The 19,322-nt window shown below is 71.0% G+C and overlaps 1 protein-coding gene across 4 annotated transcripts; it reads left to right on the top strand.

Moving 5' to 3' along the window:
* The first annotated feature begins 273 nt into the window (after positions 1 to 273).
* NADSYN1 (NAD synthetase 1) lies at positions 274 to 18,020 on the top strand. 4 transcript variants are annotated; one of them, XM_084907063.1, is made up of 21 exons: positions 274 to 399; positions 1,720 to 1,780; positions 1,942 to 2,058; positions 2,530 to 2,583; positions 2,874 to 2,963; positions 3,088 to 3,139; positions 3,718 to 3,806; positions 4,577 to 4,694; positions 5,969 to 6,100; positions 6,552 to 6,626; positions 7,906 to 8,030; positions 8,713 to 8,761; positions 9,383 to 9,485; positions 9,727 to 9,895; positions 10,435 to 10,570; positions 11,964 to 12,070; positions 12,286 to 12,417; positions 12,660 to 12,729; positions 13,525 to 13,653; positions 17,111 to 17,287; positions 17,759 to 18,020. In XM_084907063.1, the coding sequence occupies exons 1-21, from the start codon at positions 315 to 317 to the stop codon at positions 17,807 to 17,809; spliced, it is 2,121 nt and encodes a 706-aa protein (XP_084763189.1). In that variant the 5' UTR covers positions 274 to 314; the 3' UTR covers positions 17,810 to 18,020. The 4 variants fall into 4 exon arrangements, with proteins under 4 accessions (XP_084763189.1, XP_084763190.1, XP_084763191.1 ...); XM_084907064.1 differs by having other exon boundaries at positions 278 to 399; positions 1,720 to 1,750; XM_084907065.1 differs by lacking the exon at positions 274 to 399 and adding an exon at positions 465 to 895.
* Positions 18,021 to 19,322: the final 1,302 nt, after the last annotated feature.

Below are 19,322 nucleotides of genomic sequence, written 5' to 3'. Positions count from 1 at the left end.
GGGGCCTGGCCGGGGGCGAGGCCTAGCTGGGGCTCGGTCCGGTCTCCGCCCGGCCTGGGGGCGCGGCCCCGGGAGGCCGGCAGAAGGAGCCGAGGGCGCAGCGGGCGGGGGCGGGGCCTCCCCTGCGCATGCGCGCCCGCGGTCCGCCTGCGTCTGCTAGGGGCGGGGCCTGTACGGGGGCGGGGCCTAGCTGGGGCTCGGTCTGGTTCCGCCAGGCCTGGGGGCGGGGCTGAAAGGGGGCGGGGCATAGAGGGCGGGGCCTGGCCTGGGCGGGGGCGGGGCCCGGGAGGCCGGCAGAAGGAGCCGCGGGCAGGATGGGCCGGAAGGTGACCGTGGCCACCTGCGCGCTCAACCAGTGGGCTCTGGACTTCGAGGGCAACCTGCACCGGATCCTAAAGAGTGAGCGGCAGCCGTACAAACAGTAAAAACGCCCGTTTTTCAGAAAAGTCCGAGGCAGAGAGGGGCGGGGGCCGGAGGGGCCGGAGGGGCGGGGCCAGGTCCCCCTGGCCGATCGCTGGCTCCGGACACACAGCCCCGCCCGCGGCGGCCACGCGTGTGCGTACTCCCGGGTGCTGGGGGCGTGTGGGTGCCGGGACACGCGGGGCGCACACCTGGCAGGAAAAGTCTGGTCGCAAGTGCAGAGCGGGGGTGGTTGGTGGGTTGGGGCGTTCCCGCCCTCAAATGTCTCTGGGGTCCCACCTGCCATCTGGAGCGGTAGCTGCCCTGGGGGGGCTTGTGAAAGGGGAGAGGGTGCTGGGATGTGTCCCACCGCGGGTGGTCCCTGGTGCGGAGGACCTGCCTGGGTGGGCATTGGGGGAGCGCCCAGAGGAAGTGGAGTAGAGCGGAGGAGCTGAGAGACAGGGTGCTGTGGCCAGGCGGTGGGGTCACTTTGAGGGTGAGTCACCCACCTGCCCTGGGCGCCCTGCGGGGGGTGGGGGGGTGGCCCTGCGGGTTGTCGGCACAAGCTGCTGAGGCTGGAGGGTCGCCAGGGGCAGTAAAAAGGGGACTGGTTTCAGTGGGGACTGGAACCATTCCTCTTCATCCTTTCTATTTTCTTTCTTTCTTTTTTTTCTAAAAAATATATTTTATTGATTTTTTTTACAGAGAGGAAGAGAGAGGAGTAGAGAGTTAGAAACATCGATGAGAGAGAGCCATTGATCAGCTGCCTCCTGCACACCCCCTACTGGGGATGTGCCCGCAACCCAGGTACATGCCCTTGACCGGAATCGAACTCGGGACCTTTCAGTCCTCAGACCGATGCTCTATCCCCTGAGCCAAACCGGTTTCGGCAATCCTTTCTATTTTCTTCACCAACTGCTGTCCTCTCCTCAGCTCAGAGCAGATCTGCACACAGCGGCCTCGCCGGGCTGTCCTGGGGAGGGGCTGGCTAACCCGGGTTCATGGTGCAGCCACCCACTGTGCCTCCACGCCGCCGCCTCCCTGCCGGGCGGGGCCTCCCGCCTCGCTGGTTAATGGTCCACCAGGAGCGACTCCTCCGCCCAGGGCCCGCCCAGGGCCGGTCAGCGGGCAGCAATGCCCGTCTCAGGTCTGCAGGCGTGAGCGGGTCGATGCCCTGCAGCTGCCTCGGGGCCAGCGGGTTGCCGGGCGCGTCCTGCATTGGAGGTTGGGTCTTCTCACGCCTCCTCAGCAGGTGTGGGTGCCCTCGAGTGTGTGGGTGCTGACGTTGGCGGTCCCCCCCTCCCCCGCCCGTCCATGTAGGCATCGAGATCGCCAAGCAGAAAGGAGCCAGGTACAGGCTGGGCCCAGAGCTGGAAATATGGTGAGAGCAGAGCTCGGGAACACAGTGTGGAGGGGTGAGGGAGGGGGTGCAGGGAGGGGGCCGCAGCAGCGCACCTGGGCCACTCCCGGGCGCTCTGACTTGACCGGCCCGTGGGCTGCGTCCCCCTGTCCCCGCCTCACCGTCTGTCCCTCCCTCGGCAGCGGCTATGGGTGCTGGGACCACTATTACGAGTCGGACACCCTCCTGCACTCTCTGCAAGTGCTGGCCGCCCTGCTGGAGGCTCCGGTCACTCAGGACATCATCTGCGACGTGGGCATGTAAGTGCTGACGGCGCGATGACCGGCCAGTGCAGGTGGAGGCCCTCAGGTGGAGAGGGAGAGACAGGTGCAGGTCACATGGGTGGAGGTCACATGGGTGCAGGTCCATAGATGGAGGTCACATGGGTGGAGGTCACATGGGTGGAGGTCACATGGGTGGAGGTCACATGGGTGGAGTTCACATGGGTGGAGGTCACATGGGTGGAGGTCACATGGGTGGAGGTCCACAGGTGGAGGCCCACAGGTGCAGGTCACAGGGTGGGCCCTGGCCTGGGTCTGGGCCACACGTTACTAACAGCTCGTTGGCGGCCCAGGGTCAGCTCTGCCCTGTCTCCATGAACACGGCCGCCTTCGCTCCCGCTCCCCCGGCATCAGCGTGCCTGCTCCTCCCTCCTCCTCCTGTGCTGTGACGCTGGCCATGGTCTGAGCACACGGGTGGGCGGGCGTTCACGGGGCGCCCTCTCCCCGCAGGCCCGTGATGCACCGTAACGTCCGCTACAACTGCCGGGCGATCTTCCTCAACAGGTGGGCGCGGCTCCGCGGGCGCTGGGCGGGCGGGCGCTGGGCGGGCGGGCGGTGCCGGCCGCGCTGCCCCTCCGGCCCGCCCCCTGACTCGGGCTCCGGGGTGTTAGAGAGAGACCCCGGTGAGGTTTGGGCCCTGGGCCCGGGGGAGGGAGGTCAGCGCAGGAGGGTGGGCTCCCCCTGTGCCCCCGCAGCCCCGCAGCGATGCCCGCCGGGCGCCAGCCTCCTCGCCGGGGTGGCCGTGGCTGCCTCGTGCCGGCCTCGGCCTCAGGGGCACCCCGGCCCGGCTGCAGGCGCATCCTGCTCATCAGACCCAAGATGGCCCTGGCCAACGAAGGGAACTACCGCGAGCTGCGCTGGTTCGCCCCGTGGTCCCGCAGCCGGTGAGTCCGCCCCGCGCGGTCTGGGCCTCGCCTCCGCGTGTCTTTTGTTGGCCATTTCTGCCGGCTTCAGGGAGGGCGGGAGGGAGACCGCATGACCAGCCTCGGTCCCGCCGTCTCCCTGCAGGCAGACGGAGGACTACTTCCTCCCGCGGATGCTCCAGGAGGTGACCAAGCAGGTGCGCTGCGGCAGGAACGCACTCCCGCTCCGATGCGGCCGTTCGGGGTGGGCGGGGGTCGCGGGGGGCCGCGGGGGGCCGCGGGGGGCCGCGGGGGGCGGGAGCCCCCACGTCAGCTACAGTGACAGGACCACGTGAGCCGTCGGCCGTTTCTGACCCGCATGGGCGATTTCCTGGTGTGCCAAGTGCGTGGGCGCGCAGAGGAGGCAGAGGCGCTCGGCACCGGGTGGGAGGGTGGGGGAGAGCGGGGCAGGGGGAGCCTGGAGGGGCCCTGGGCGAGGGAGAGCTGTTGTCAGCGTAACCGTGGTGACGTGGCCCTTTGCACCCGAGCACATGCGGAGCGGATCCTGTCGCTGCAGCCACGGAGCTCCGGGCGGCTCCGGCTCCGGCTCCGGCTCCGGCTGGTGGACGTGGGACCAGAGGCCCCGAGGGGCCGCGGGGAGGGCCCCCCATGCCGGCTGAGGGCGCGTTGGGGCTGGGAGCAGAGTGGTGGCCCGTGTCGGTCCCGGCAACAAGGAGTCCTAGGGCAGCACCAGGCCTGACGGCGGCCACGCTCCCCTCTCTCGTCCCGCCCGCAGGAAACCGTGCCGTTCGGCGACGCGGTGCTGGCCACGCGGGACACCTGCATCGGCAGCGAGATCTGCGAGGAGCTCTGGACGCCCCAGAGGTCAGCCCGGCCCTCCTGGCCAGCGGGGGCACGGGGCTGGTGACTGTCCGGAGCCGGCCTTGGGCCGAGGAGACAGGAGATGCCTGGGAGCTTGCAGGCTGGGGGTCGGGCTGGGGGTCGGGCTGGGGGTTGGGCTGGGGGGCGGGATAGGGGGCAGGCTCGGGGGCGGGTTGGAGGGCGGGCTGGGGGGCGGGCTGGAGGGCGGGCTGGGGGGGTGGATTGGGGGGTGGGCTGGGGGTCGGGCTGGGGCGGCGGGCTGGGGGGCGGGATGGGGGGCAGGCTCGGGGGCGGGTTGGAGGGCGGGCTGGGGGGCGGGCTGGAGGGCGGGCTGGGGGGCGGGCTCGGGGGCGGGCTGGGGGGTGGATTGGGGGGTGGGCTGGGGGGCGGGCTGGGGGCGGGCTGGGGGGTGGGTTAAGGGGGTGGGCTGGGGGGCAGGCTCGGGGGCGGGCTGGAGGGCGGGCTCGGGGGCGGGCTGGGGGGGCGGGCTGGGGGTGGATTGGGGGGTGGGCTGGGGGTTGGGCTGGGGGTTGGGCTGGGGGGCGAGCTGGGGGATGGGCTGGGGGGCGGGCTGGGGGGCGGGCTCGGGGCGGGCTGGAGGGTGGGCTGGGGGGTGGGCTCGGGGGCGGGCTGGGGGGTGGATTGGGGGGTGGGCTGGGGGGCGGGCTGGGGGCGGGCTGGGGGTGGGCTGGGGGGTGGATTGGGGGGCTGGCTGGGTGGGGTCGGGCTGGGGGCACCGCGGTCTCTTCACCCCTCACCGGCTCCGTCCGCAGCCCGCACATCGCCATGGGCCTGGACGGCGTGGAGATCTTCACCAACGCCTCGGGCAGCCACCACGTGCTGCGCAAGGCCCACGCCCGGGTGGACCTGGTCACCATGGCCACCGCCAAGGTGGGCACCGCCGGGCGCTGTGTCTCGCTCTCACCCAGGTCCCGGTGCCTGGCACAGGCGTGGCCCACGCACGGGGGCCACTCGGTCCTGCTGGTGCGGCCGGCGCTCGGCAAGCGGCCTGGCTCCTCGGCGAGGGCCACCGGCCCGGCCTCCTTCAGCCCTGCACCGCCCTGCCAGGCCGGCCGTGACGTCCCTCTGGAGCGGGGCCCGGGCACACCTCCAGCCTCCCGCCCTCCCCTGGCCTCCCCTCCTCCCCTCCCCCCTGCCCTCCCCCTCCCGCCCTCCCCCCGCCTCCCCCTCCTCCCTCCCCCCCGGCCTCCCCCTCCCGCCCTCCCCCCGCCTCCCTCTCCTCCCCTCCCCCCCGGACTCCCCCTCCTCCCCTCCCCCCCGCCCTCCCCCCGCCTCCCCCTCCTCCCTCCCCCCCGGCCTCCCCCTCCCGCCCTCCCCCCCGCCTCCCCCTCCTCCCCTCCCCCTGCCTCCCCCTCCTCCCCTCCCCCCCGCCTCCCCCTCCTCCCCTCCCCCCCGCCTCCCCCTCCTCCCCTCCCCCCCGGACTCCCCCTCCCGCCCGGCCTCCCCCTCCCCCCGGCCTCCCCTCCTCCCCTCAAACCCCCCCCTGCTTCGGGACAGGTGACACGGGGGTGGGGAGCGGGCTGAGCCATTGGCCGTTGGCTTCGTGGTGGAGCCGGGGACCACCCACACGTTTACTCTTTTTTTTTTTTTAATATATTTTATTGATTTTTTACAGAGAAGAGGAGAGGAATAGAGAGTTAGAAACATCGATGAGAGAGAAACATCGATCAGCTGCCTCCTGCCCGCCCCCTCCTGGGGGTGGAGCCCACAGCCCGCACACGTGTCCCACGGGGACCCGCCCGCACCTCTCGGCCCGTGGGGGACGCTGGTGGCCGGGCCACTGCCTCTTGCTGGCCACGGAGGCCGTGTGTTGGGTGGCTGGCGGGACAGGTGCCTCAGCCGAGCTGGGTCAGGACCTCGGCTTCGTCACTGGGTCTGTCTTCCCGGCACCTTCGTGTCCCTCCTGAGTGGGAGGGCCAGCGCCCTGGGGGGCTGGGGGGAGCATGGACGCTCACGTCCCGCCGGGGACCCCTGGACAGCGCGGGTGGCCGCAGGCTGCGGGCTCCTGTGCGCGTTTCCTGCCGCAGACACGGCCGTGGACACAGCCGTGGCCGCGGACATGGCCGTGGGTGCGGGCAGGGTCTGCCGCCTGCGGGCGGGGGCGGCCACGGCACCGGCCTCGCTGACCGCCGGCCTGCCCGCAGAACGGCGGCATCTACCTGCTGGCCAACCAGAAGGGCTGCGACGGCGACCGGCTGTACTACGACGGCTGCGCCATGATCGCCATGAACGGCGCGGTGTTCGCGCAGGGCGCCCAGTTCTCGCTGGACGACGTGGTGAGAGCCGCCGGGCCCTCCCCGTCGGTGCTTGTCCCCCACAACCGGGCTGTCCGGTGGGGCCCCGGGGGCCGCCTGGCGCTTCCCCTCCACCCGCTGCACCTGCCCCGGCACGCCCCCAGGGGTGCCCTGAGCGGCTGTGGGAGGAGGAGGCTCTGTAGTAACGAGGGGCGACCTGCCCCCCCCCCCCCCAGCCTGTGGCGGGCGGTTTGGGGGACGGAAGCGCTGGGGGCGGGTTCGAGGCGGGAGGCAGGTGGAAAGGCCTGAGGACTGTCCTCCCGCCTCCCTCCGTGCGAGGGACCGCGGCTGTGATTGCCGAACGGACGGGACCTCAGTGCCCAGGACCCCACGGCTCTGCGCCCGTCCGGGGCCACAGGCCCCCCCTGCCCTGGGCGCCCGTTCGCTCTCAGGGTCAGCGGAGCGGCCCCAGGCCTCACCGTCCTCCCCGCAGGAGGTCCTCACCGCCACGCTGGACCTGGAGGACGTCAGGAGCTACCGGGCCGAGGTGTCCTCCCGGAACCTGGCGGTGCGTGGGCCTCGCAGGGCGGGGCGTGGGCGCCTGACGGGGCGGGGCGTGGGCGTCTGAGGGGGCGGGGCCTGGGCTCCTGGCCGGGCCGTGCGTGGGTGCGTTGATTCCCACACCACAGCTCTCTGACCCAGCTCGGCCCGTGGTTTGGTGTATTCGTGCATAGACTGCAGCCATCACCAGAATCAGGGTTAGAATGTTTATTTTCTTTTTCTTTTAAAAATATATTTTATTGATTTTTTTTACAGAGAGGAAGGAGAGGGATAGAGAGAGTTAGAAACATCGATGAGAGAGAAACAACCATCAGCTGCCTCCTGCACATCCCCACCTGGGGGTGTGCCCGCAACCAAGGTACATGCCCCCGACCGGAATCGAACCCGGGACCTTTTAGTCCGCAGGCCGACGCTCTATCCACTGAGCCACACCGGTTTCGGCCATTTCTTTTTTTTAACTTAAATTCTTTGTTTACAGTATTACGTAGTCTCCTTTCGCCCCACTGACCTCTCCCCGGCCGCTCCCACCCCCCATTTCTTTTTAAAAAACTTGTTTGTATTGACGTCAGAGAGGAAGGGAGGAGAGAGAGAGACATCCATGAGGAGAGAGAACCATGGATCGGCTGCCTCCTGCACGACCCACACTGGGATGGAGCCCGCAACCCGGGCCTGTGCTCTGACGGGATCGAACCCGACCGCCTGGTTCTGAGGTCAATGCTCAGCCCCGCCGTTAGGGCTGGGACATTTCAACACCCCGGGAGGGATCCTGACCCTCACTCCGCCGCCCTGGCGATCTGCCTGGGGCTGTGGCCCTGGGTCCGGGCAGCGGGCGGAGGCCTCCCTGTGTGCTGGGCCGGCTTCCCACGGGGCCGGCTGCGTCCACGCTCCTGCACGTGGCGGGCTCCACGCCTCCTGCTGGCTGAGGACGGGCCAGGGCGGACGGACGGCGCTGTGTGTCCCTCGTCCTGGGCCGGCCCGTGGCCTGCTCCCACGTTGTGTGCGGATGACCGTGCGCAGGGAGCTCGGCCCCGGGGCTCCCGGGTGTGGCCGCCCAGAGCGCTGGCTCCCGGGGCCTTCCACGGTCCGCCCTCCTGCCTCCTCACCGGGCGCAGGGCCGAGGGCCCGCCCGCACCTCCCGCCGCCCTGTGCGGGGGCCTCTCTGCTGCGGCATGGGGGGCGGGGGGAAGGGTCTCCCTGCGGCTGAGTGCATCCCACGGCGGGCAGAGTCCACGCTGCCCTGCGGGGCCCTGAGTGGCGCCGGGTCACCATCCGCCTGACCTCCCCAGGCCAGCAGGGCGAGCCCCTACCCCCGCGTGAAGGTGGACTTCGCCCTCTCCTGCCACGAGGACCTGCTGCAGCCGCTGTCGGAGCCAGTGGAGTGGAAGTACCACAGCGTGGGCGAGGAGATCAGGTGGGCGGGTGACCAGGTGGGCGGGGAGGTCAGGTGGGCGGGGCTGTCAGGTGGGCGAGGACATCAGGTGGGCGGGGAGGTCAGGAGGGCGGGGAGGTCAGGTGGGCGGGGAGGTCAGGAGGGCGGGGAGGTCAGGTGGGCAGGGAGGTAGGTGGGCGGGGCGGTCAGGTGGGCGGGGCGGTCAGGTGGGCGGGGCTGTGGAGCCCTTGGTTGGGGGTACGCCTCGCACTGTGGGCTCACAGTGTGGATGCTGCAGCCACAGCACCTGGGCCACCCCAGCTCTGAGTGAGCTCCCCCTGAGACCTCGGGACAAAGGCCTGTGTGCTCCCTTCGGAGTCTCAGTTTCCCCATTTCAAAACGGGGCGATGGCAGCACCCCCCTGGCCAGGGCCGTTTCGAGACTAAAAATCCACCAGTTCAGTGAGGGGCTCAGTCAGACCAGGTCCACAGGGCCCAGGGCTGCAGGCGGGTCTCCCTGACCCACCTCCCCCAGGCACCTCCCCCCCTACCCCCCCAGGCACCTCCCCCCCCCCCGGATCCCCCCAGGCACCTCCCCCCCTACCCCCCCAGGCACCTGCCTTCCCCCCCGCACCCCCCCAGGCACCTGCCTTCCCCCCCCTGCCCCCAGGCACTGCCCCCCCGCCAGGCACCAAACCCCAAACCTAACTCCCGTGTGCTCCCAGCCTCGGACCCGCTTGCTGGCTCTGGGATTTCTTAAGACGAAGCCAACAGGTGAGACCTGGGGCTGCGCTGCTGCTCACTGGTTTGCGTCCATCCCCAGGCCCGTGGTTTGTTGTCAGGCTGTTTCCTTTAGATGCATATTTACTATGTTTCAAATTTTAATACATTTTTTATTTTATTGAAGGGAGAGGGAGAGAGAAGCATCGACGATGAGAGAGAATCACCGATCGGCTGCCTCCTGCACGCCCCCTAGTGGGGATCGAGCCTATAACCCTGGCCTGTGCCCAGACCAGGAATCAGACTCTGGTTTCCTGGTTCATAGGTCAAAGCTCAACCCCTGAGCCGGCCTGATGTTTGGTGTTTAAGCGCAGGCACGCCGGCGTGTCCCGTGGGACGGGGCTGGAGCTCGGTCTGTGCGGCCAGGCCAGGGCACGGAGGCTGGGCCCCCTGGCCAGCTGTGGGTCCGGCCGTCTCCGATGCCGTGGCGTCCACCTTGGCCGCTCCCCCCGCGGAAGGCCTGCCCCTGGGGCCCCCGTGGGGTGCGGGCCCCCGCGCAGTTTTGTGGGCGCTCGTCGAGGCTGGCGGGGGTTGGGGGGGGGGGTGGGCAGGTGGGAATGGGGCTGGGCGCTGCGTCCCCAGGCCGGGCTCAGGCGGTCCGCTCGGCCCTTGCAGGCGGGGTTCTTCCTGCCCCTGAGTGGCGGCCTGGACAGCGCGGCCACCGCCTGCCTCGTACACTCCATGTGCCACCAGGTCTGCGAGGCCGTGCGGAGCGGAAGTAGGTGGCCCCTGTGGCTGAGGGAGGCGGGGGATGGGGAAGGGATGGGGAAGGGCTGGGTCCGAGCTCCCTGCCCGTGGGCGGGGCCGGAGAACCAGGTCCCGGAACGCAGGGGGCTGGGCTGATGCGCTGAGCCGTCCCAGTGCCGGGCCGCGGCCAGCAGGCCGTCCAGGTCCCGGCTGGTCCTGGCCCGTGTGCTGCACGGCCCAGACGCCGGCCGAGCTGTGTCGGCGTCTTCCAGATCCCGAGGTGCTGGCCGACGTGCGGGCGCTGGTGGGCGAGGCCGGCTACGCCCCCCAGGACGCCCGTGAGCTGTGCGGCCGCCTGCTGACCACCTGCTACATGGCCAGCGAGAACTCCTCCCGGGAGACCAGCGACCGGGCCCAGGAGCTGGCGCAGCAGATCGGGAGGTGAGGGGTCACGGCGGCGGCCGGGGCCGCGCCCACATCCGGCAAACACGCTCCGGGGCTGAAGGTCACTGCCTCGCGGCCTGAGCCGGTCCCGGAGCCCGGGTGTCCGTGTCCCCGCCCCCTTCCCGCCCTCGCCCCACGTCCCCTGTGCCCGGGGAGGGCGGGGACCGGCCTCTCTCCAGAGGGGGACTGGTCCTCTGTCAGGGCCCCCTGATGCCCCATGTGACCCACGTCGGAAACATCCTGGAGGCAGAGCCAGAGGGATGGGGGTGGACGAAGTGGCCTCGGGCTGGACGATGGGGAGACAGCTGGGGTCCAGGGTCTCCTTTGGGGTGATGGAAAGTTCTGGAGACAGAGGTGGTGACTGCACAGCACTGCGGACACACCACGTGCCACTGAGCCCTGCATTTGTAATGGTCAGCGTGATTGTGTGCTGTGTGCGCTTCGCTGCATGCACAGGCATACGCGCCCCTCACGCTCACTCTCACACTCACCTCTAACGCACGTGAAAACGCCCCTCACGCCCGCCTCGCCTGCAGCCACCACATCGGCCTCAGCATCGCCCCCGCGGTGACGGCGGTGCTGGGCATCTTCAGCCTGGTGACGGGGAAGAGGCCTCTGTTCGCGGCGCACGGCGGCAGCAGCAAGGAGAACCTGGCCCTGCAGAACGTGCAGGTGCGCCCCCACCCGCCCCCCCCATCCACCCCTGCCCCGCCCCATCCCCCGTGGGGCCCGGGGAGCCCCAGAGACACTGACCTGCTGGTCAGGGCCCGGCTGGCGTGTGCCCATGTGTGAGCGTGTAAGAGTCAGGGTGCACACAGCAGGCATGTGAGTGTAAGTGTGCAAGAGTAAGCAAGTCTGAGGGGGTGGGTGGGTGAAGGTGTGTGTGAGCAAACCATGTGAGTTGGAAAGTGTGTGAGTGTGAGTGTGCATGTGGTTTGTGATCATGTGAGTGCACGAGGGTGTGTGCACATGAGTGTGGATGCATGGGTGTGAATCGACATGTGTGCGTGTGAGATGTGAGTGTGCACGGTGTGTGTGTGTGCTCAGTGTGTGTACAGTGTGAGTGTGCAGTGTGTGTGTGTGCAGTGTGTGTGCACAGTGTGTGTGTACAGTGTGTGCTCAGTGTGTGTACAGTGTGTGTGTGCACAGTGAGTGTGTGTGCACAGTGTGTGTGCACAGTGTGTGTGTACAGTGTGTGCTCAGTGTGTGTACAGTGTGAGTGTGCACAGTGAGTGTGTGTGCAGTGTGTGTGCACAGTGTGTGTGTACAGTGTGTGCTCAGTGTGTGTACAGTGTGAGTGTGCACAGTGAGTGTGTGTGCAGTGTGTATGCACAGTGTGTGTGTACAGTGTGCGCTCAGTGTGTGTACAGTGTGAGTGTGCACAGTGAGTGTGTGTGCAGTGTGTGTGCACAGTGTGTGTGTACAGTGTGTGCTCAGTGTGTGTACAGTGTGAGTGTGCACAGTGAGTGTGTGTGCAGTGTGTGTGCACAGTGTGTGTGTACAGTGTGTGCTCAGTGTGTGTACAGTGTGAGTGTGCACAGTGAGTGTGTGTGCAGTGTGTGTGCACAGTGTGTGTGTACAGTGTGTGCTCAGTGTGTGTACAGTGTGTGTGTGCACAGTGAGTGTGTGTGCACAGTGTGAGTGTGTTCTGCATCCTCCCTGAGGGGCTGCCTCGGGGAGCCGGCACCGGTCGCTGTGCTGAGCTCGCGGCTCGGAGCGGCCTCTCCGTCCCCTCTGCCGGGCGTGCGGCCTCCGCTCCCCAGGATGGCCGGCTCCCCAGGACGGCCGGCGGGAAGGGAGCGGACGGGGTGGCCACATCCCTCCGGCCGCTGCGCGCCGTCCCCACCGACTCCCGGCCCCGGGCTTCCGCCCCTGACTCTCCCCGCCGAGCGCCCGGGGCCCGCGAGACGGCGGCTCAGGAGCCGGCGGGCCCGCAGCCGCCCTCCCGGAGCCAGGCGCCTCCACGGCCCGCGTTCCCGGGCTGTGTGGGAAGCCCCTCTGGAGCTGTGCTGGGACGGGTGTGAGGCCGCGCCCGCACGTGCCCACGGTGCCGCTCCCCCCGCAGGCGCGGCTCCGGATGGTGGTCGCCTACCTTTTCGCTCAGCTGAGCCTCTGGGCCCGGGGCGCCCCCGGGGGGCTGCTGGTGCTGGGCTCTGCCAACGTGGACGAGAGGTGCGTGTGCCGCGGGCGTGGCCAGGGCCTGGGCACCCGGCTCGGGCGGCAGGTGCTGCCCGGCGGGGCGCCCACCGCCTCTGCCGACTGAGGTGCACGGCGGGGGAGGGGGGGCGCCGAGTCCTGGCTCCACGGCCCCCGGAGAGGCCGGGCCCCCCACGCAGGGGGGCTGCACCCCTCGGGGCGGCCGCACGGACCCCCGTTCTCCCGCGCAGCCTCCTGGGCTACCTGACCAAGTACGACTGCTCCAGCGCCGACATCAACCCCATCGGCGGCGTCAGCAAGACGGACCTGCGCGCCTTCATCCAGTTCTACGCCGAGCACTGCCAGCTGCCCGCCCTGCAGCGGTGGGTCCCCGCCCGGGCCCGGGCCCGGAGCCGGCACCTGTCCCCCGTGGCCCCAGCCTCCTTGTCTCTCCGCCGCCCAATCAGGCACCGGCCGCCTGGTCCCCACCCCCCGCGCCCCACCCCCGCGCTCTCCATCCCTCCCTCCGTCCCTCCGTCCCTCCGTCCCGGCTGAGTGGGGAGCCTGGCGGTAAGGTTGACCTGTTGGCGTCTGGCCGCCCTGACGCTCCTGTGTCTCGTCCCAGCATCCTGGCCGCCCCGGCCACCGCCGAGCTGGAGCCCCTGGCCGACGGACAGGTGTCCCAGACGGACGAGGTAACGTGTGGCCTCCGTGTCCTCTGTGGCCACGCCCGTCTCCTGCCTCCCTGCCTCTCCGGCCTCGGCCTCCCTGCCGCCCGCGGCCGCCTCTGCCCCCTCCCATCTCCGAGGAGGACCCTGCTGGGTTAGGGTCCACCTCAGACCCAGGCATCTCTCCCGAGATGCTTCACTGCACCTGCAGGACTCTCTGCAGATAAACCCACAGTGTGCAGGCCCTGGGCGCAGGGCGAGGGCCGCAGTGCCAGCCTCCACACTACATGCCTGGTTCATCCTTTTTAACTTTTACTTTTCAAAAAGGTTTTTGTATTAATGTCAGAGAAGAAGGAAGAGGGGGAGAGAGAGGAACATCAGTGAGGAGGGAGAATCATGGATCGGCTGCGTCCTGTACACGCCCCCCACTGGGGATAGAGCCCCCCACCCGGGCTTGAATCAAACCCAGGAATCAAACCCAGGACCCTCCAGCCAACACTCTACCTACTGAGCTAAACCAGCAAGGGCATCTTTTAATTTTCAGAATTAGAGAGGGAGAAGGAGAGGGAGGGAGAAACGGGGTTGTGTTCCACTCTAAGTGTTCACGGTTGACTCCGTGATGGGGGGATCGAACCCACAACCGTGGCGCATGGGGACTTTGCTCTAACCACCGAGCCCCTGGCCCGTCCTGCTTCCTGACAGTGGCCTCCTTCTCGGCCCGTCGGTGTTGGGACCGAGGCCTGGGGGAGCCCTGCCCGGCCCGGCTCCTGACCCTGACCCGCCCGCCCGCGCCCGCGCCCGCGCCCGCGCCCGCGCCCGCAGGAGGACATGGGGATGACGTACGCCGAGCTGTCTGTCTACGGGAGGCTCCGGAAGATCGCCAAGGCCGGCCCCTTCAGCATGTTCTGCAAACTGCTCCACCTGTGGAAGGACATCTGCACCCCCCGACAGGTACCCCCCCCGACGGGAACCCCCCCCCCGACGGGAACCCCCCCTGACGGGTACCCCCCCCACGGGAACCCCCCCCGACAGGTACCCCCCCCTGACGGGTACCCCCCCGACGGGAACCCCCCCCCGACGGGAACCCCCCCCGACGGGCACCCCCCCGACGGGTACCCCCCCGACGGGCACCCCCCCCGACGGGAACCCCCCCCGACGGGAACCCCCCCCGACGGGAACCCCCCCGACGGGTACCCCCCCCCCGACGGGTACCCCCCCCCCCGACGGGAACCCCCCCCCGACGGGCACCCCCCCCCCCGACGGGAACCCCCCCGACGGGCACCCCCCCCGACAGGTACCCCCCCGACAGGTACCCCCCCCGACGGGCACCCCCCCGACAGGTACCCCCCCTGACGGGTACCCCCCCGACGGGCACCCCCCCGACGGGCACCCCCCCCGACGGGAACCCCCCCCGACGGGAACCCCCCCCGACGGGCACCCCCCCCGACGGGCACCCCCCCCGACAGGTACCCCCCCCGACGGGAACCCCCCCCGACGGGCACCCCCCCCCGACGGGAACCCCCCCCCGACGGGAACCCCCCCGACGGGTACCCCCCCCGACGGGAACCCCCCCGACGGGAACCCCCCCCGACGGAACCCCCCCCCCCGACGGGAACCCCCCCGACGGGCACCCCCCCGACAGGTACCCCCCACCGACGGGACCCCCCCGACGGGAACCCCCCCCCCGACAGGTACCCCCCCCGACGGGACCCCCCCCGACGGGAACCCCCCCCCGACGGGAACCCCCCCCCGACGGGTACCCCCCCCGACGGGTACACCCCCGACGGGTACCCCCCCCCGACAGGTACCCCCCCTGACGGGTACCCCCCCGACGGGAACCCCCCCCCCGACGGGAACCCCCCCCCCCCGAAAGGAACCCCCCCCCCGACAGGAACCCCCCCTGACGGGAACCCCCCCCGACGGGAACCCCCCCCGACGGGTACCCCCCCCCCGATGGGAACCCCTCCCTGACGGGAACCCCCCCCCGACAGGTACCCCCCCTGACGGGTACCCCCCCGACGGGAACCCCCCCCGACGGGAACCCCCCCCTGACGGGAACCCCCCCCGACAGGTACCCCCCCTGACAGGTACACCCCCCGACGGGCACCCCCCCCCGACGGGTACACCCCCCTGACGGGTACACCCCCGACGGGCACCCCCCCCTTGACGGGTACCCCCCCGACAGGTACCCCCCCGACGGGAACCCCCCCCGACGGGAACCCCCCCGACAGGTACCCCCCCGAGGGAACCCCCCCGACGGGAACCCCCCCCCCGACGGGAACCCCCCCCCCGACGGGAACCCCCCTGACGGGTACCCCCCCGACGGGTACCCCCCCCGACGGGAACCCCCCCCCGACGGGAACCCCCCCCCGACGGGAACCCCCCCTGACAGGTACCCCCCCCCGACGGGTACCCCCCCCGACGGGCACCCCCCCGACGGGAACCCCCCCCCCGACAGGTACCCCCCCCCGACGGGCACCCCCCCGACGGGCACCCCCCCCGACAGGTACCCCCCCCGACGGGAACCCCCCCCCGACGGGCACCCCCCCCGACGGGAACCCCCCCCGACGGGAACCCCCCCCGACGGGTACCCCCCCCGACGGGAACCCCCCCCGACGGGAACCCCCCCGACGGGAACCCCCCCCCCGACGGGCACCCCCCCCCCGACGGGAACCCCCCCCGACGGGCACCCCCCCCGACAGGTACCCCCCCCGACGGGACCCCCCCCCGACGGGAACCCCCCCCCCGACAGGTACCCCCCCCGACGGGACCCCCCCCGACGGGAACCCCCCCCGACGGGAACCCCCCTGACGGGTACCCCCCCCCGACGGGTACACCCCCGAGGGAACCCCCCCGACAGGTACCCCCCCTGACGGGTACCCCCCGACGGGACCCCCCCCCCCCGACGGGAACCCCCCCCCCGACAGGAACCCCCCCCCGACAGGAACCCCCCTGACGGGAACCCCCCCGACGGGAACCCCCCCCGACGGGTACCCCCCCCCGATGGGAACCCCTCCCTGACGGGAACCCCCCCCGACAGGTACCCCCCCCTGACGGGTACCCCCCCGACGGGAACCCCCCCCGACGGGAACCCCCCCCTGACGGGAACCCCCCCGACAGGTACCCCCCCCTGACAGGTACACCCCCGACGGGCACCCCCCCCGACGGGTACCCCCCCTGACGGGTACACCCCCGACGGGCACCCCCCCCTTGACGGGTACCCCCCGACAGGTACCCCCCCGACGGGAACCCCCCCCCGACGGGAACCCCCCCCGACAGGTACCCCCCCCGAGGGAACCCCCCCGACGGGAACCCCCCCCCGACGGGAACCCCCCCCCCGACGGGAACCCCCCCTGACGGGTACCCCCCCGACGGGTACCCCCCCGACGGGTACCCCCCCCCGACGGGAACCCCCCCCTGACGGGTACCCCCCCCCGACAGGTACCCCCCCCGACGGGAACCCCCCCCGACCGGGAACCCCCCCGACGGGAACCCCCCCTGACGGGTACCCCCCCCCGACGGGAACCCCCCCCGACGGGAACCCCCCCTGACAGGTACCCCCCCCGACGGGTACCCCCCCGACGGGCACCCCCCCCGACGGGAACCCCCCCCCGACAGGTACCCCCCCCCGACGGGCACCCCCCCCGACGGGAACCCCCCCCTGACGGGTACCCCCCCCGACGGGAACCCCCCCCTGACGGGTACCCCCCCCTGATGGGTACCCCCCCGACGGGAACCCCCCCTGACAGGTACCCCCCCGACGGGCACCCCCCCCGACGGGAACCCCCCCCGACGGGCACCCCCCCCGACGGGTACCCCCCCCGACGGGAACCCCCCCCGACGGGCACCCCCCCCGACGGGTACCCCCCCCGACGGGAACCCCCCCCGACGGGGAACCCCCCCCGACGGGCACCCCCCCCCCGACGGGTACCCCCCCCCGACAGGTACCCCCCCGACGGGTACCTCCCGGGGCTGGGGGCGGCAGGTGGTCACCTGGCAGCGGCGGGTGTGACGGGCAGGGCAAGTGGGAGCTTAAACAGGACGCTCTGCCTCACCGACACCGTGGGGCCTCCCTCGGCCCTGCCTGGCCCCGGCCCCGGCCCCGGCGGGCTCACCTCCCCACCCCCCCCTGTGGGGAGAGCATGGGCCGCGGTCGGAGTGCCGCCTGTCGCCGGCCTCGTTAGGGCCGCAGCCCCAAACCCCGTCCCCCGGCACCCGGTCCCCCAGCACCCGGTCCCCCGGCACTGCTCAGCGCTCCGCCTGCTGTGGAGCCGCGTGGTGACGGCTACCCCGCCCGCCCGCGAGGGGAGTGCCGCTTTGCCCTCTCCCGCCTCCGGGGGGCTGTGCCAGGCAGCGGGCCGTCAGCGGGCGCCGCCGGGTGACGTGCCGCCGGCCTCCCGCCCGCCAGGTGGCCGACAAGGTGAGGCGCTTCTTCTCCAAGTACGCCGTGAACCGGCACAAGATGACCACGCTCACGCCCGCCTACCACGCCGAGAGCTATAGCCCCGACGACAACAGGTTCGACCTGCGGCCCTTCCTCTACCACGTGGGCTGGCCCTGGCAGTTCCGCTGCATCGAGAACCAGGTGAGCGCCGGTGAGGCCGGGCCGGCACCGTGGCCGCCTCGGAGCCGCCAAGGCCCAGGGCCGGCACCACGGCCGGCAATCTGCCACCCTCAGAGCCGCCGAGGCCCGGGGTCGGCACCGCAGCCGGCACTCTACCGCCCTCAGAGCCACTGAGGCCCGGGGCCGGCACTCTACCGCCCTCAGAGCCGCTGGAGGCTCGGGGCCGGCACTCTGCACCCTCGGAGCCGCCAAGGCCCAGGACCGGCACCACGGCCGCCAAGGCCCAGGACTGGCACTATGGCCGCCTTGGAGCCGCCGAGGCCCAGGGCCGGCACCGCGGCTGCCTCGGAGCCACTGAGGCCCAGGGCCAGCACTCTGCACCCTCAGAGCCGCCGAGGCCCAGGGCCGGCGTCGGCGTTCGGCACGCGCGGTCCGGGCTGCTGAGGTTCCCGGCGTCTTGTCCCCCAGAATGAGCGGCCGGCCCTCCTCCAGGTGCTGCAGCTGGAGCGGAGGGAGCGGCAGGAGCTGGACGGCGTGGACTGACTGGCCCGGCCGGCGTGGACGGCCCCTCGCTGCCAGGGTCCCACGGGGTGGCCGCCTCGCTGGTGACCTTGGCTGGTGACCTCGGCTTTGACCTTGAGCGGGAGCCCAGCCTCTCCCTGCCCCGGGCAGGGGAGTGTCAGCAAGTCTCGGTTCACGGGAGAGGGGTCTGTAAGTCTGTTCCTTAAAATAAAAAAGGCTGCAATACAGAGAAGGCGGTTTCTAGCCCCTGACGTGAGCGCTCTCCCGGCCTCTGTCCTCGCCCCTGCGTGGCCCCGGCCCCCGTGGACCAGGAGGGGAGGGAGGCGGCCGGGCAGGGCCCTGGCGGTGCTCCCCGCGGCCCCTCTGCCTCCTCCCCTCGCTCCTGACCCGGCTCCCACCCCGTTCCTTTAGGGCTGCTCTCCCTCGCGGTTCCTCGGCCGCCACCACGTCCGTCCGAGCACAGGGACCTGCCGGGGACACGCCGTCCTCCGGTCTGGCCGTGACGCAGATGGGCGCGGGGGAGGGCAGGCGGTTCGGACACAGCGAAAACCCCGCTGTCCTGACCCGGCTGGGGCTACAAGGCTAGAGGTGTGCCCCCCGCACGGCCGGGGGAACCTGGGGGCTGGGCAGGGAAGGACTAACGCAGACAGAGAGAGAACACAGCTGCGGCCACGGGGACGCTGCTCTCGGGCGGAGAGACAGCGCCAGGCCTGCATGCCGAGTATTTTATAGCCGATGCCACGTGGCAAAGGAAGGGCGTGGTCGAGGTGTTTACAACGTTCTCGTGGTGTCGGATCCACTCAATCCCGTGCACCTGACCTCCACCCAGCCTTGTTCTGGCAGCACCTGCCCCGCCTCCCGCAGCCCATACCCCTTAGCCACCCGGGACCACAGGTTCGGACCATCAGGTCACGCTGACAGCCACAGCCTTTGGCTGTCGTTGGGCCGGCAGGGCTCTGCCCTCCACGCTGGGACCTGCCCGGGGCTTTGCCATGAGAGGACTGTGCCCTCTCGTCAGCCCGAGGCTTGAACCTGTCCAAACGCTGTAGGCGCTCTCCACACAGGCGGCCTGGCCAGTGTTGTTCAGTGGTTAGAACGTCTGCCTGCGGACTGAAGGGCCCGGGTTTGCTTCCCGGTCAAAGGCAGTCAAGGGCGGTCAGGGGCGGTCAAGGGCAGTCAGGGGCGGTCAAGGGCGGTCAGGGGCAGTCAGGGGTGGTCAAGGGCGGTCAGGGGCGGTCAAGGGCTGTCAGGGGCGGTCAAGGGCAGTCAGGGGCACGTACCTCGGTTGCAGCTCAATCCCTGGCCCGGTCAGTGGACGCAGGAGGCAACCAATCAGTGTGTGTCTGTCTCTCCCCGCCCTCCCGCGCTCTCTAAAGGTCATCGGGGAAAAAACATCCTCAGGTGAGGATTAACCAAAAACAAGTAAATCAGGAGAGAACGGCTCTTCTCTCTTTGGAAGGAAGCAGCCGGGCCCCCGGGCACCCATAGGCCTCCCTGTGGCCGGTGCCGGCCGCCGTGGGTCCCCGCGGAGGGG

This window comes from Pipistrellus hanaki (genome assembly GCF_964339955.1).
Source record: "Pipistrellus hanaki genome assembly, contig: scaffold_39, whole genome shotgun sequence".
Taxonomy (NCBI): Eukaryota; Metazoa; Chordata; class Mammalia; order Chiroptera; family Vespertilionidae; genus Pipistrellus; species Pipistrellus hanaki.
The sequence above is the reverse complement of the archived record's forward strand: the minus strand, read 5'-3'. Positions and strand labels throughout refer to the sequence as shown.

Bases quoted from the DNA above. Each gene is read 5' to 3' on its own strand.
- NADSYN1 (XM_084907063.1), top strand. From the start codon at position 315: ATGGGCCGGAAGGTGACCGTGGCCACCTGCGCGCTCAACCAGTGGGCT. The intron at 12,071-12,285 runs GTGCGTGTGCCG...TCTCCCGCGCAG, and splicing joins TCTGCCAACGTGGACGAGAG to CCTCCTGGGCTACCTGACCA. The intron at 13,654-17,110 runs GTACCCCCCCCG...CCCGCCCGCCAG, and splicing joins ACATCTGCACCCCCCGACAG to GTGGCCGACAAGGTGAGGCG.